The 15,239-nt window shown below is 34.1% G+C and overlaps 1 protein-coding gene across 4 annotated transcripts; it reads right to left on the bottom strand.

Annotated features, from left to right (window-relative positions):
- Positions 1–252: 252 nt before the first annotated feature.
- LOC141672408 (U4/U6 small nuclear ribonucleoprotein Prp31 homolog) lies at positions 253–3,042 on the bottom strand. 4 transcript variants are annotated; one of them, XM_074479009.1, is made up of 5 exons: positions 3,009–3,042; positions 2,650–2,713; positions 2,400–2,465; positions 2,144–2,281; positions 253–1,095 (listed from the first exon to the last, which is right to left on the bottom strand). In XM_074479009.1, exons 2-5 carry the CDS (start codon positions 2,650–2,652, stop codon positions 628–630), a joined length of 675 nt encoding a protein of 224 aa, XP_074335110.1. In that variant the 5' UTR covers positions 2,653–2,713; positions 3,009–3,042; the 3' UTR covers positions 253–627. The 4 variants fall into 4 exon arrangements, with proteins under 4 accessions (XP_074335110.1, XP_074335123.1, XP_074335104.1 ...); XM_074479022.1 differs by lacking the exon at positions 3,009–3,042 and adding an exon at positions 2,990–3,008; XM_074479003.1 differs by lacking the exon at positions 3,009–3,042 and adding an exon at positions 2,810–2,983.
- Between the last annotated feature and the right edge of the window lie 12,197 nt (positions 3,043–15,239).

A 15,239-nucleotide genomic window follows, 5' to 3' on the forward strand; every position in this document is an offset into this window, starting at 1 on the left:
ATTTCCTCAATATAATAGATCATTTGCATCAAGTAATTCTTATGACTGGTTAATTGTCACCTAATGTTGGACAAATTTTATCATATTGAACAGTCTTTTAGACTATATCCCTCCAAATTTTTACGTGTTAATCCTGTGAAAAAAAGTAGATATATATGAAATGATTAGTGTTGTCTAATGAAGTCCGAGATTTATTTTTTTGGCCATATTGTTACGAGATTAATTGAAGCCAAGCTAAAATCCAAAAAGACGGAAAGCAAGCAAGTATATACGATTAAAAAACTAAAGATAATTGATGAATGCTGAGTCGTAAAATAAAGTAGTGAGAATGACTAAAAGAAAACAAATGTACGTTGTTCCATGACAGTCTAATAATTGAGAACTCACTCCCAGTCTCCCACATGTGACATCCCCAATTGCATGATTGAAACCTTTGATATGCTATTGGAAAACAGCTTCCTCATCACAAATTTATAGAAGGCTATGTTGTAACTTTTGCCTTTGCCTATTGGAGATCTCATGGTGCATATTTTACGTTGTCATTTACATTCTTTTAAGTGATAGTGTACTTTTGTTGACGAGATTTTTTTGACAAATTTTGAATTCTTGATCTTCTTACGTAACTCCTCACAGAACCGGAAGTGGTTTCGGTTGCTTTGCAGGAGGCGGTTCTTGCCATTTATCAATCTTCTCACGGATCTCCTCGCGGAAAGCCCTTCCAACTCCCCCAGTTTCATCTCCTCCAGTAGAATCCACACGTGCAGCAAGTGTAGATTTTGAAGCCAACAGACGACCAGCACGCATTCTTAAAGCAGGCGGTGTGCTCTGGAAAATTTCTGTTTGCTCAATGTATCCTACACGAAACTGAGAAGTCGCACTTGAGAATCCTGCCAAATTCTTTCTCTTGGCACCCAGAAGCTGAACATTGCATGCTGGCATCTTAGCCAGGGCCGATAAACCACCAGCGGTGCCCATCAATTTCGCAGCGACAGCACTACCAACTATAGCAGAAAGGTTTGGAGCAATACATCCCATTCTACCCTCTACAAAATCAAGAATCTTTTTCTTTGCTGAATCCAACGTAGGAGTTACTGACTTCAAATAGAAAAATATAAATTAAGAGTTTTAGAACCGCATACGAAGATTAATAAATCATTAAGAATCGTAGTTTTATCTTTTCTTTAGACTGAGGCAAGAGCCAGAAGAAATCTCTTATTAAATTATAATAAGAACATCAGAAGATCTGTATTTCAATTTATACACGGAAGAGAATAGGACCAGTTTATCTATACCAACTGTATGTCTGCCTCTGTACACAAGGAAATTAGCTTAACAGTCATACATGTTATGAGCTACTAAAGTAACCATAGTAATTCTATCCACTCTTTATGTTATCTATATTTCTCTAGTTTAAATTTGTACAAGTATTCCAAACTATCCAGTGTAGACACTTAAGGTTGTAGACACTTAAATGGATGGAAAAAAAATTGGACTTAACTTTGGTTATGCATGGTTAAATAATTATTCCATATTCATTTAATTCTTTACGTTTAAACTAGGGTGTGTTACTTCGATTCTAAAATGAACGCTACTCCTTACTTCCACTAATTTTTTTACAATTCTTATCTTAAGACATTTAATCTATTTGTTGTTCCGGAACTCTAACTATAAGCTTTTTTGGATTCAATTATACTGAAAATTTGAAACCTCAGCTAGTAAGCAAATTTTTGGGCTAAACTATAGTTTATGGTCCAATGTCGCAGCACTTAAGGATTTGTCAAATACTGTATTCAGTTATTGACAAGGTAAAGGACTCTACCAGCATAGGGCAATACAGAATGAAATTTTATGTATTAAATAAGCAGCAAAACAGATACAGCCATTTAAATGGTAATCATATGACACTTGTACATAACTAGATACAGTAAATAACAAACTACACCTACAAAATTAACATTTTTGTGCCGATTTCAACAATTAAAAGGATCAGCAAACTGTAGACAATAAATGCAGGCATCTACATGTAATTCATCTAATTGACAGCTAGAATTGCATAATATACCTTTAGTTAGAATTTACCAAAACATACGATATAAGAGTATATCTTTTAAAACTGAAGCATGTAGTATATACAAACACGAACCTGCATAATATCGATATAACGTTGGGTTATCTGCAGCTTGGATACATTATCCAGATCATCATAGTTAAAGGCTTCAATGTCAGCAAGCTCCCCATCTACATCTTCTTCAATGTTATCAGCCTCGACATTGTCTTCATCCTGATAGTAACTTAATTAGTTTAATATTTTCTCATAGAGCTATCAATGTATAGTTTAAAAAATATACATATATTATAAAATAACTAGTATATATGATAAGGCTTGCTAAATGACTCACAAGAATATCATCCTCATTGTCCGAAAGTTCGTAGACATCAGCCAAGAAAAAATCAGCAACAGTTACCTGAAAATTTTCAAAAATATGTTGCCTATTACATCATCACTTGCAATTCACCCGGATACATAAGCCACCACTTAAACAATTAAATAACTACTTATATGAAAATCAAACCTAAATAAACATTAATAAATCTTCTAGATTAAAATACAGTATAAAAATAAAACAAGCAATTACGCGAGAAACTAACCATTATCGTATTGGCTTCCTCTCCAAATTACCCGAAACTCGACAGTTTTGCGCAAAACACAAACCTACACACACACAACTATGATCAATTAGAATGTCAGTATCCAGATAAAATCAAGCCAAAGCACCTACAGGAACACGAGCTCGGTTTCGATAAATACACTTTGCGTCATTAATCATGATTACATAAATTACATCAGCGTCATAAAATCAGCAGAAACATATACATGCAATGTGGTGTGATTACGCTCTCAATTCAATCGAAAACTATAATTGAATACAAATTAAACAAAAACAAATATATGTGTGTGCGTGTATACAAATTGAATACGAAAGCGAACCCTAAATTAGGGACATAACTGAGACATGGGTAGCTCATGGGTTAGCAAACCCGTTAAAACCAACCCAAACCAACCCTTATTTGGGCCGACCAAACCGAACCATCCAAACTCATGGGTTAGTTGAGTTAAATTTTTGTTGGACCGATTATATTGGGTTGGTTCGGATTTTAACTTTTTAAAACCCTAACTCAACCCAACCCGGTCTAATTGTTAAGTCTCAACTCATTTCCATTATATATTACTAACTCCCAGCCCATTTTTATTTCAGATACAGCCTGATACATTTGCTTTTACCCATAACCGACTATGCACTATGCAGTAGACAAATGAAGTAATAACAATAATATATTTTGAATTTGATCGTAATTTTGGTTAAACTTTTTAAATTGAATTGAACTCGGGTAATATGAAACGGACAATGAGCTGCACTATAACAAGGGGCTTTCACAAACTATTATGTTAAACCAATTTGATTGTTTATAGTATTTATGCTTATCATATATTTATGCAGAGCAAAAGTAAATTTTGATAGATTGTGAAATTAAGAATTTATATCTCTTGAATCAAGATTGTATCTTTAACTTTCCACGTATTTTTCCGAGAGTTGTGTTTGTCTTTAATTTTACATTTGTGGTATAAAATATCTTTATACTTGTTTTAATATACTTGTAATAATTTGAACGATCATTTATTTCTTGTATGTAGCATTTTTTTATTGTCTACTATTATTCTTATTCACCCATTCAACCCAATCTTACCCGACTCAACCCATCACTCATATAATAGGGTTGGATTATAATTTTTTTTTTTGATATTAATGGATTGAAAATTTTCAAACCCGAACTAAATGGGTTGGGTCAGTAAATTGTCGAAACCCACCCCACCCAGCCCATGTGCAACCCTACCTGAAACGAATTGAAGAGCTTCGCGATTAAAATTGAGAAGGATGTGTATATACTTGGATTTTGTTTGATTTATACTTTTGTGGCCCAGACCAATTAATTGGTTTAAAGGCCCATTAATGAGGTTTTTTTCATTGTTCAAGTCAATTATTTTAAAATCTGAAAACTGACCCATATAAAATTTGTATTCTATTGTAGATTATTAAATGGGTAATTAAATTAATTTAAAATAGGGAATTCATCCCAAACAAATTGCTAGTTATCACAAGGATTCCAAATTTTTTTAAAAAAATATCTGAAGTATGAATATACAAATTTTAATTTACAATTACACATGTATATGCACATATAGAGAATTCATACCTTTTGCAAGTATTATGATCAGTTAATTAGTTACAGATTGAAATTTTTTAGAATAAAGTTTAATAAAATATTTTAAAATTATATATCTCCTAAATTTTAAATGTTAAAAGAAAATAAAATTTAAATGTCAGTGAAATGATTTGTGTTATGTCCTCGTGTTAGATTTCTCCCACCGTCCCATTTTCTACAGGAATGAAATGACACGCATGTTAAGAAAAAAATATAACAAAAATGGGTAAAGTAGTAAATGTAACTAATTTTTATATTATAAAATTTTATTATTTTTCATAATTTTCATATTTATAAAATTGAATGAGATGTTGAATAAAGAAAAATATATAAAAAAAAACGGTTTTGTTGTGGTTAGCTCATATGTACTAAACACAAACTTCTAAAATTTTAATTTATTTTGATTGATCAATACTTTTTAATAATTATAGATCCTGTAACAAATACACCAATCAAAATATTTCGAATTTAATAAATTTGTATGCTTATATATAAGTAGACAAATCCTAAAAATAAATACCATATATATATTTATTGCCACGTTGTTACGATATTGATTGAAGCGAAGCTAAAAATTTGGTCGGTAGACTGAAAAGACGGAAAGCAAGCAAAAGTATACGATGAAAAAGCTAAAAAGATACCCCGTTGATGAATGATGAGTCGTAAATTAAAGTAGTGAGAATGACAAAAAGAGAACATCAATGTACAGTACGTTGTTGCATGACAGTGGAATAATTGAGAACTCACTCCTACATGTGACATGCCCAATTGCATGATTGTCCCAACCATTTTTTTACTGTTTTTTTTTTAATATCTCATTCAATTCTTTATATTTCAAAACTTATCAAAAATAGGCAACGGGTCCCACCACTTTCTCAATTTTTCTCCCTTTTCATACTACTTTTAACCCCACTATATTCTTTTTATATATTAAAATATAATAGGTCCCACCACTTCCCCCACTTTTCTTTCTCTTTTTCACTACTTTATACATATTTCTTAACCTCCGTGCCCAAACCAAACGTAAAGAATTGGCTGGTACGGAGGGAGTACTATTTATCGTAAAACAGCTTCTTCATCACAAATTTACAACACGAATATGTTGTAACTTTTGCCTTTGTCTATTGGAGATTTCATGGGTCATTTTCTACGTTGTCATTTACATTCTTCTAAGTGAGAGCGTGCTTTTATTGACGAGGTTTTTCAACAAAATTTGAACTATTGACCTTTTAATTCTTCACGGTGGAATGAGTGATATTTCTTTTGTATAATTAAATGATGCAACGGATTCGTTTAATTTAAATAAAAATAAATTGAAAGTAATGTTTAATTAGAGGTTGTTTCTTTCCCATTTCAAGATGAGAAAAAATGAAATACTGGTTTGGTGGCTGTTGGATTCACGGGGAGCTGTTGTACAAATCTTTGTGAAATGTGCCTCCCAATAAAATATTTTTGAGCAGAAAAACAAAAAGTATGGAGGAGTATTACACAACTTTAGTAGTCCAGAGTACAATAAAATAGGCTTAGGCCTCATTTGTTAATAAAGGAATGAAGAGGATTGAACTGAATGAGTCGTTATTATATCATTCAGGTTGTTTGTATAAAATATATTTTCCTGGATGAATCCATATTTCCTCTGGACGAGTCGGCAAAAAAAATCTACCTCAACCATCCATATAAATGATGTTGCTCTGGTCTCTGCCTTGCTACATTATCATATTATTATATATTATAATTACTAGTTTAAAACCCGTGCCATACACGGTTGTTTTATATATTTTTTATTTTATCATTTTTATATTTCGTCTATTATAATATAGTATAAGTAATTATTATTTAATTATTTTTATTATAATATTAAATTAGTAGCTAAAAATTATTTTATTACATATCACATTTTTTTACTAAAAAATACATGTACTCTTTCATTAAAATTGACCTTTTGACAATTTTAAGTTACATGATCGCATAAAATTAACTGTTAAGTTTTATAGAAATTATATATTAAACAAATAAATATATTTTAAGTTATAGTACAATATAATTAAATAACGAAAAATGTGCAAATTCTATCATTCGGGAATTTGAAAATTACTCTAACAAACACCCGTTAGTCGTCCAGCATCAGATTAGTCATTGGTTCAGAATTTTAATCTTTCAGATAATACTGTTCAGATTTAACAAATGAGCCTTAGTGGTTGTCAAAACCAAGCAATTCGCCACTTGAGTACCTTATCATTTTTTATTCTCCCAGTCCATGCTCCCCCTTAATCTGTTTTCCACAACCACATGTTACTCCCGCCACGGCGCCAATCTCAGACATAGACCCAAAATTTGATTCGGACCCGATTTAATTTATAATTCGATTTATTATTAGAAAAAACTGGAAAATAAATGTACAACTCGAAAATATTGAGAATTTCATTTCTTTTCATTCAATTATTTATTTTCATTTTCATTTAATTAATAGATAATTTTAACTTAATTCAAAATTGACCGTTTATAAATACAAACACGACTTGAAATTCAAAATTGTAACCACTACCCCTACCGGTATATTATTTTTCAAAATACACCTAAAGGGGGGTGAATAGGTGATTATGGCTAATTAAGATTAATTTTAAATTTACCCGATAATAGTTTGTTGAGATTTTATAAACAGTTCAATAATCTGACAATAATAGTAAGCTGAGATGACTAAATGCATTGTAGAAAATAGTATGCAGAAAAATAATAAGAACACACAAGAATTTTAGCTATATTCGACACCTAATCCCCTATAGTCTACGTCTTGGTCTCTTACCAACTTGGTAAGAAAATATATTATTGAATTACAATAAGTTTACAATTACAAGATACAATAATATATCTTCCTTTATCCCGACTGCTGATAATTACTTGTTGAAACCCTGTTTCTGAACCTGCCCTCTAAGTACTATACTACCCCGTAGTACAACCTTCTCTAGCACTAGTTCACCAAACCCTTATTTTCCTTAGCCAACTATCCAGCAACTAATCAATACAAATTGAACAATACAAATCGAATGATAAGTGATTACAACTCAAACTATAGAGTCTCTAAGATAAAACACGTGTATATAATAAGAGCTCGAGAGTATTTTATTATGAAACTCCAGAATTTTAAAAATTATGAAACTCATACTTATTGAAGTTTGGAATACTCCGAGAATTTTAAAATTATTTTGGAAATTTTTTGGAGTAATTTCACCCGCGCGTTGATTCGTTTACTTGATAAAAGCGGGTATATATTGTGTTTCAGAAATTATTTTAAAATAACAAAATTCATGTTTTTATAAACTTCGGGGTATTTGTAACATTTTAAAACTATACTTGTAATTTTCTGAAAGTGTTTATTGTGCACCCGCTAATTTCGAATTTCGGGCTTGTGATCGAAATCCGGGACACGTATCTATTCATTTGATACGTGTCAAATTGTCACATAATGGTTATACACGTGTTGCACAGAGTTTTGCTGGAAAAAAAAATAGAAATCAATTCATTCTTTTTGTTTTCTCAAATCCATCCCCTGTTCCCTTGTGTATTTCATCTCTCTCTGTTATTCATCTTTCTCTCTACTCGATTAATCTCTTTTCTCTCTGTCATAGCGGTGCTCTGTTTCTTCTTTTTCCCTTGTTGTCGGTCATCGTCGTGTTCACCATTTTCGGTTTATCTCCGGTGAGTTGCCCTGTTTGTTGGTAGCATCGGTATATACATATATATACATACATAATCTATGTATGTCTATGTTGCCAGTGTTTTTGGTTGCCGCCTCTCGGATTTCCGAGAGGTGTGGCGGCTTTAGTAGCAGCGCGTAGGCGCGTGTGTTCTGCTGGCTGTAATTTGTGATGTTGTTGTTCTGTGTTTTCCGGCCTGGTCGATCGTGTCCTGTGTTGTTCTCGTTTGTGGTGATGTTACAGTAACTGTGTAATTCGAAGGCTTGCTTTGTGATTCCGGTTAACTTAATTCATATGACTTCTTTTGTGATTTTATGAATTATAAAATGATTAAATTACTCGGGTTTGAGAAATTTTGGCGAAACTCTGATAAGACGCCCGTACGAGTACCGTCGGAGTTATGTTGCCGTCAGCGATGAACTCGTTGAGCTGACGGATAAATGGCAATGATGATTCTTGAGCCTAATATCAGTTTGTAAATTTATTTTTAGAATATTCGAAATAAAAGTAATAGTTAAATATTTGGTTTCGAGATTGTTGGGTGGTGTGTTTGGTTGGGACTAAAATTGTATTGATTGATTGGTTGCGTTATCGGTTGGATTGTGGATTATTGTAGTAATTGTTATGTATTGACGTCGAATTGCTTTGACGGGGAGTCCGATAAACAAAGGAGACGCTGTCCGATTTCCAGGAAATTTACCTAAGGAAATACGGGAGCGTACCCGGCGATTATCGAGACGTCGAGTGGCTATATAAACACATATGTGTTTTATACGAAACTTGATTGCACGATCTGATGAAATAATTTGCTAAAATCAATAACCCTAATTTCGTAAAATTTCAAGTATACGTATTTTCTGAAAACGAACACTGAACCGATTTCCGGGAACGTGAACCCTAATTGTTGTGTGTGTTATTATAATATGAGTAATCACGATTCGGGATGTGTTATCGTATCAGTCGGTTGTTAGTGAGGATATGTCAAGCATACTTGGTCGTCTAACGTAGGGTATTTCGACTCTGCAGGTTCTAGTCGAAGGATTCAAGAATTAATATTGGTCTAAAGATAACCTAGTGATCTGTCGACAAGCGCAGCGAGGTTCCAAGCGAAGGATCCGAACGTGGGAGTCAGATCCAGGATAGTCTGATAGTAAGGCGATAAAGCCGAGTGTCCAAGTCAGTCCAAGGTCAATCAGGGATAGTCGTAAGCTCTGCAAGGCAAGTACCCCTAACAATTCTTTTTTGGTTCAGTATATGTGAATAGCTAATGTTTTAATCTCGTAATGGCACAGAAACGTTTTAAGTTACGTATCCCCTGTATTTGAAAATGTTGTTTAAAATGTTTTTGGGGAAAAGTAACTTCTGGAAGCACCTATCTCTACGTGTGATTTAAATGAAAAGAAGTTTTGAATAGTGTGTTGTGATAGAATGATTTTAAAAAGAGATAGGTGATAGTGATTTTGGAAACTGAATAAAGAGAGGAGATTTGATCCACCTATGTCGTGGAATGTTTTGATCCACCTATGTCGTGGAAGGTTTTGATCCACCTACGTCGTGGAATGTTTTGATCCACCTATGTCGTGGAATTTTGGAAAGAGGCAAAAATTGAATTCAGTTAATCTATTGGAGTTGCGTAAGAGGCCCGTTATTCGGTAACAGCCCAGCAGGTGGTGGCGTAAGAGGTTAATTCAGTTGGACATTCTGTTTAACCGATTAGTTTAGTGTTGGGGTAAAGACCTAGCTAGTCTTTTCCCAAGTTCCGGAACATATTCTTTATTCTGGATGGCCGTTAGTCGCTGTCCGATGAGGGTAGACTGATCAGCTATCTTCACTCGTTGAACGTCCAATAGATAGGATTGATTTAGTTTTGAAATTGATTAACAAATCAACTTGTTGAGACAGATGATTTGAAAATGAAATAGCATGCTAAGATTTAATTCTGGTAATTATACATAGCACACGACTGATATTGTTATTTTTCAGAGCATGCTAGTTTTGAATATCCAGTTTATGAATGTTACTCTACTTTTGTGAACGAGCTATAATATATGTTACTATCAATGTTTTATCATAAAATATTTTACTTGTTATTCATATAGTGGTATTGCTGAGCAATTGATTGCTCACCCTTGCAGAATATTTTAAATATGTATTGTAGATGCTTGGGAGATTCTTCCGCAGTGGTCGGGGCAGAGTTCCAGTTATTTCCGTGTCAAGCTCCTCTGAGATAGTTGTGTTGGACCAAAGATGGTCTATTGAGTTGCTGTATTAAGTTAATTGTGTCAGGATAGTTTGTTGTAAGTCGGTTTTGTAATCGTTGTAACCTAAATCATACTTAAACCTGAAAAAGGTCTTGGTAAAAGGGGTCGTGGTTATGTATAATTAGTGATTTGGATTGTATAATGTTTATTGTTATTGTTGTTGGTGACGTCAACTCCTGACCCCGGGGTTGAGGCCGTCACAGTTGGTATCATAGCTACAGGTTTGAGTCCCTGATTTAGGTTAGGAGTAGAGTCGAAAGAGTGCAAGGAGGTTTATATATATAGATGTGAGTCAGCAACTCAATCAGAGGAGCGAGTATGAGAGTTCAGTCGAGGGTTTCTAAGACGAAACCCTGACGTTTATTGAGGATTGACTGAAGCTGCCCTAGTTTTGAGTATGTCTCCTCTGTATACGTATTATTGGTAAGCTTCGATAGAGATTTCTAGTTCCCTCTCGAGAAATACGAGTCTGATCGTGAGAATTCAGCTTTTGCGCGGATCCTTGGTGTGTCGGCTATAGAGACACCCGTAATACCCCTAAATATAGCATTTTCGACGTCAAGGAATGTTGATGGACCAAGTGTGCGACCTCGGTGAATTCAGATGAAATGATAATAGTCAATGACTGTTAAGACAACCAAGTCTCGTAGTAAATGGAGATTAGTATTGTGGTTTATATCCTGAACCCTATTATTTCTTTCCGGAGATGTAATTTTGTTTCCAGAATAATTGTTTGATATCCCATAAGTTGCCTATTTATCCTGTGGGCAAGATAAGAGCGTGAAGTAAGCAACTTAGGGTCTTGTTGATCTCATTACAAATCAGATTCTTCCCTTCTTATTTGTGAATTTTCTATCTAAATATTGTTTCTTTCCTCGGTGATTATTTCGATTGATTGGGGCAAAACAATGCATATGATTCGACTATTTGTCTGTGTGACAAAGGGTCTGGTGGGACGCCACTGAGTTATGTGTTGTGAACTGTGCGGTACTAAGACTGGTCATCTTATGTACATGTATGGTTTTTCTCAATCATACCTACATCTTCTTCAATGTTTCCTCTTATTCGATTCCCTTGAGTTTGAAATTTCATTTAATATTCTATGATAATGAATTTCCGCGATTAGATGGTCCTCGTTATTGAAAGCAAATAAGAGTGACTGTCAGGAAGAACGAAAGTCTTATATCAGGGTGATATTTAAGAATAAGGGTAACATCGAAGGTTCAAAATCTATTGGCGGAGTTCTAGCCTCGGGAAAGGCAATTCAGCGGTTGGTGGATTACGTGTAAGTGATAAGAAATCACCCTTAGAGGGATGGTTGGTTGAAATATGGACTACGGTGCTTAGTAGAGTCAGTGTTCCTTAAGCTTAACTTGATTTATCGGTTTGTTCTACATAGTGTGTGACTGATATAGCCAGTCAACTTTTGTTATCAGATCAGTTGAGTTGTTGTACTTGAGTAGTGATGGGAAGTTGGTCAGTTGTTGTTATATTGAGGAACCGTGCTACGATGTTTAATTTCTTTGTATTTTAGTTTTCCCAGAACTGTTGTTGATTCTGCTACTGTCATTGTTGCTATGATCGCTAGTGTTGTTAATCTAGATTTCTTTTGTAAATGGACCCCGATATTAAAGACATGGGTACTGTGGTGGGGCAGCATTTTCCTGATACAGGTGCACCGTCTAAACGGTGATATCTTTGATCAAATATTTTTGTTATATTTTGAATAAACTCGTTTATATATTTCAGGAAGATGCCACCCAAGAAAGCTACCCAGTCTAAAGAAAATAGTAGTAGTTTTGCGGAGGGTCCAACTATAAATGAAATTCTAGACTTGTTGCGCCAGCAGCAGCAACAACAGCTGCAGCTAATCCAACAGGTTGAACAACAGCAACTACTATTGCAGCAGCAACAACAAGGAGTGAACCACAGTGCTAATTTCAAATCTTTTCAGAATGTTAACCCTCTTGAGTTTAAAGGTGAACCTAATCCAGTAGCTGCTGGAGCATGGTAAAAAGAAATGGAGAAAGCTTTCAATCTTGTCCAAGTAAGTGAGAATCGTAAGACTGATTATGCAAGTTACTTCTTAAAGGATGGAACGAATTACCGGTGGGAGTCAACCAGAGCGTTAGAAGGAGAAGGCCTTGTTCCATGGGCTAGGTTTACCTAATTGTTTTTGGAAAAGTATTTTCCTGACTGTGTACGGAACCAAATGGAGATTGAGTTCCTAGAACTGAAGCAAGGTGATAGAAGTGTAGCTGAGTATGAGGCTAAGTTTACAGAGTTGGCTAGGTTTGTACCAGATTATGTACGCTCTGAAGCTCAGAAGGCAAGGAGGTTTCAACAAGGATTGAAGCCTGAAATCCGTAGTGGAGTTGTTGCATTGCAACTCAAGACGTATCCTTCCGTAGTTCAGGCCGCCTTAGTAATTGAATTTGATCAGAAGTTAGCCGCTAGAGAAAAAGAAGATAAGAAGCAAAAAATAAATGATGTGGAAGAAGCATCAGGTCAAGAAGGATCTAGCTAGAAGTCTCAGGAAAAGGTTGGTAGAAATAAGAATAAAGAACTTGGAAGGCAGAGTCTTTCTTTAAACAAGATTTGTAACACCTCAACCAGCTCTAATCAAGCCAAGCCGGTTAAGTCATCTATAACGGAGTGTATGCAATGTGGTAAAAGGCATGATGGGAGGTTTAAGGAAAATACCGAATGTTTCAGGTATGGACAGAAAGGACACTACGCGTCATAATGTAAGGTAGAAAATCCAGGAGTCACTTGTTACAACTGTGGCAAAGTGGGGATGTTGCCAGGAACTGTAGAAGTGCTTCCCGAGATAGCATGAGAGGTAGTGCATCAAAAGGTTTGACATCCAGTACAACCAAGGCTAAGACTTGTAATAAAGAGTTTAGCTGCTCAAGACCCTGATAAGGAACCAGGGCAATGATTGATTACCAGAAGAAGCAAATAATAATATCTACAGAAGCTAATATTAGGATAAGTATTCAAGGGCATAAGCAAGAAGATAAGGCATAACTAGCACATGTAAGGGATATTAAGAAGGAAGCACCTAAGTTGGAAGAAATCCAGATAACAAGTGAAGTCCCAAGGGTTTTACCGGATGCCTTACCAGGATTACGTCAAAGCATGAGATATAATCTCTCATTGGCTACTGTATAGAGTCAGGCTGATGTCAAAAGCCCGCATCGTATGATCCATTAGAAATCAATAATTAGTTAAGGACACTTTAAGATTGTGGGGTGGTGGAATAATGAGACAAGTTGTATTCAATATTGTGCACTAATGTGGTTTATAGAAAATAAGAATGGGTATATGAAGTTGCGTGTTGACCATCGAAAGTTAAAAAAATTGATAAACAGGAATACATAACCCCGTATGAAATTGATTATTTATAGACTCAATTAAAAGAGCGTGTTGGTTCTTGAAGGGTGACCCGGAGCAGGTTACAGTCAGTTGAAGGTTAAGCCTGAAGTCATACTAAAGACCTTGTTTGGAATAAGATGTACATGTTACAAGTTTGTTGATGTTATTTGGATTAACAAGTGTTTCAGTCGTCTCTAAGGATTTAAGGAACATGATGTATAAGGAGTACCGGGATAAGCAAATTATATTTATTGATAACATCCTCAGCTATTCAAGGATTAAGAAAGTTTGTGTAGAACGGCCAAGGATTTCCCCACGAAGATTAGATAGGAGGTAACTATATGTTAAGTTTTCAAGTATGAATTTTAGTTGAGATTAACAAAGAATTTCGAATATGGGTATAGAAATAGGATCGTTGGTATTGACAAATGTTTCACCATGAAAGAAATTGGTTGAGTTGAATAGAGGGGACAAGTTGCGTCCTAAATATAGTGAATCGTTCAAGGTATTGATAAATATAGGTAAATTTGTCCATAAATTGATGTTGTCGCCGCAGTTGCAGTATATATATTCAGCATTCAACGTGTCAATGTTAAGGCGATAAGTATCTGATTCGAATCAAGTCATTGATTAGGGCCAATGGGCTCTTATCCAAATTTGTTCTGCATAGAGTGATCGATCCAAATTCTTGATCGTTAAGACCGAGTCCTCATAAATTAATTTCTATCTATAGTGAGTACGTTTGAATAATCCTCGAGTAGAAGAGTCTACTTCGGAGTTAGAGTCAGATATGCTTGACAATTATCCTCACTTGTGTAGTTGGGTCAGATTCTGAGGACAAAATCTTTTTAAGGGGGGAAGGATATAACGACTCGTATATTTTATTATTTAAATATGTAATTATTAAATAATTAATGAATATAATATGTGTATGAGTTCTGTCAGTGGGTTATTGCTTTATTATTATGTATATGTGATTACTAGTATATGGGATTGAATTGCATGATTAATTATTAGGTTGTATGATTTTGTTACGCTTTTAAAAAGTGATTTTATTATAGTTTTATCTTTCATAAATATTTGGATTGTCTCTAAAATTGTTTTTATGGTTTTATAATTACAATAATTATTTTTGGGATTTTATAAAATTTAAAAATCAATATCATCAATTTTTTAGCCCTGTATGATTTTGTAATTGCATTTACTCGTAAAATCCGTATTTAATTCCAGAATTCTTCAAAAATTATGAAACTCATATTTATTTAAGTTTGGAATATTCCGAGAATTTTAAAATTATTTTGGAAATTTTTGGGAGTAATTTCACTCGCACATTTATTCGTTTACTTGATAAATGCGGGTATAAATTGCGTTTCAGAAATTATTTTGAAATTACAAAATTCATGTTTTTATAAACTTCAGGATATTTATAACATTTTAAAAGTATACTTGTAATTTTCTGAAATTTTTTATTATGCACCTTGACCCGTTAATTTCGAATTTTGGGCCTGTGATCGAAATCCGGGACACGTATCTATTCATTTGATACATGTCAAATTGTCAAAGAATGGTTATAAACGTGTTGCACAGAGTTTTGCTGAGAAAAAAAATAGAAACCAATTCATTCTTTTTATTTTCTCAAATC

The sequence above is a fragment of the Apium graveolens genome, chromosome 1 (genome assembly GCF_009905375.1).
Source record: "Apium graveolens cultivar Ventura chromosome 1, ASM990537v1, whole genome shotgun sequence".
NCBI lineage: Eukaryota > Viridiplantae > Streptophyta > Magnoliopsida > Apiales > Apiaceae > Apium > Apium graveolens.

Bases quoted from the DNA above. Each gene is read 5' to 3' on its own strand.
- LOC141672408 (XM_074479009.1), bottom strand. The intron at 2,282-2,399 runs GTGAGTCATTTA...AGTTACTATCAG, and splicing joins ACAATGAGGATGATATTCTT to GATGAAGACAATGTCGAGGC. The intron at 1,096-2,143 runs GTTCGTGTTTGT...TTCTATTTGAAG, and splicing joins GTTATATCGATATTATGCAG to TCAGTAACTCCTACGTTGGA.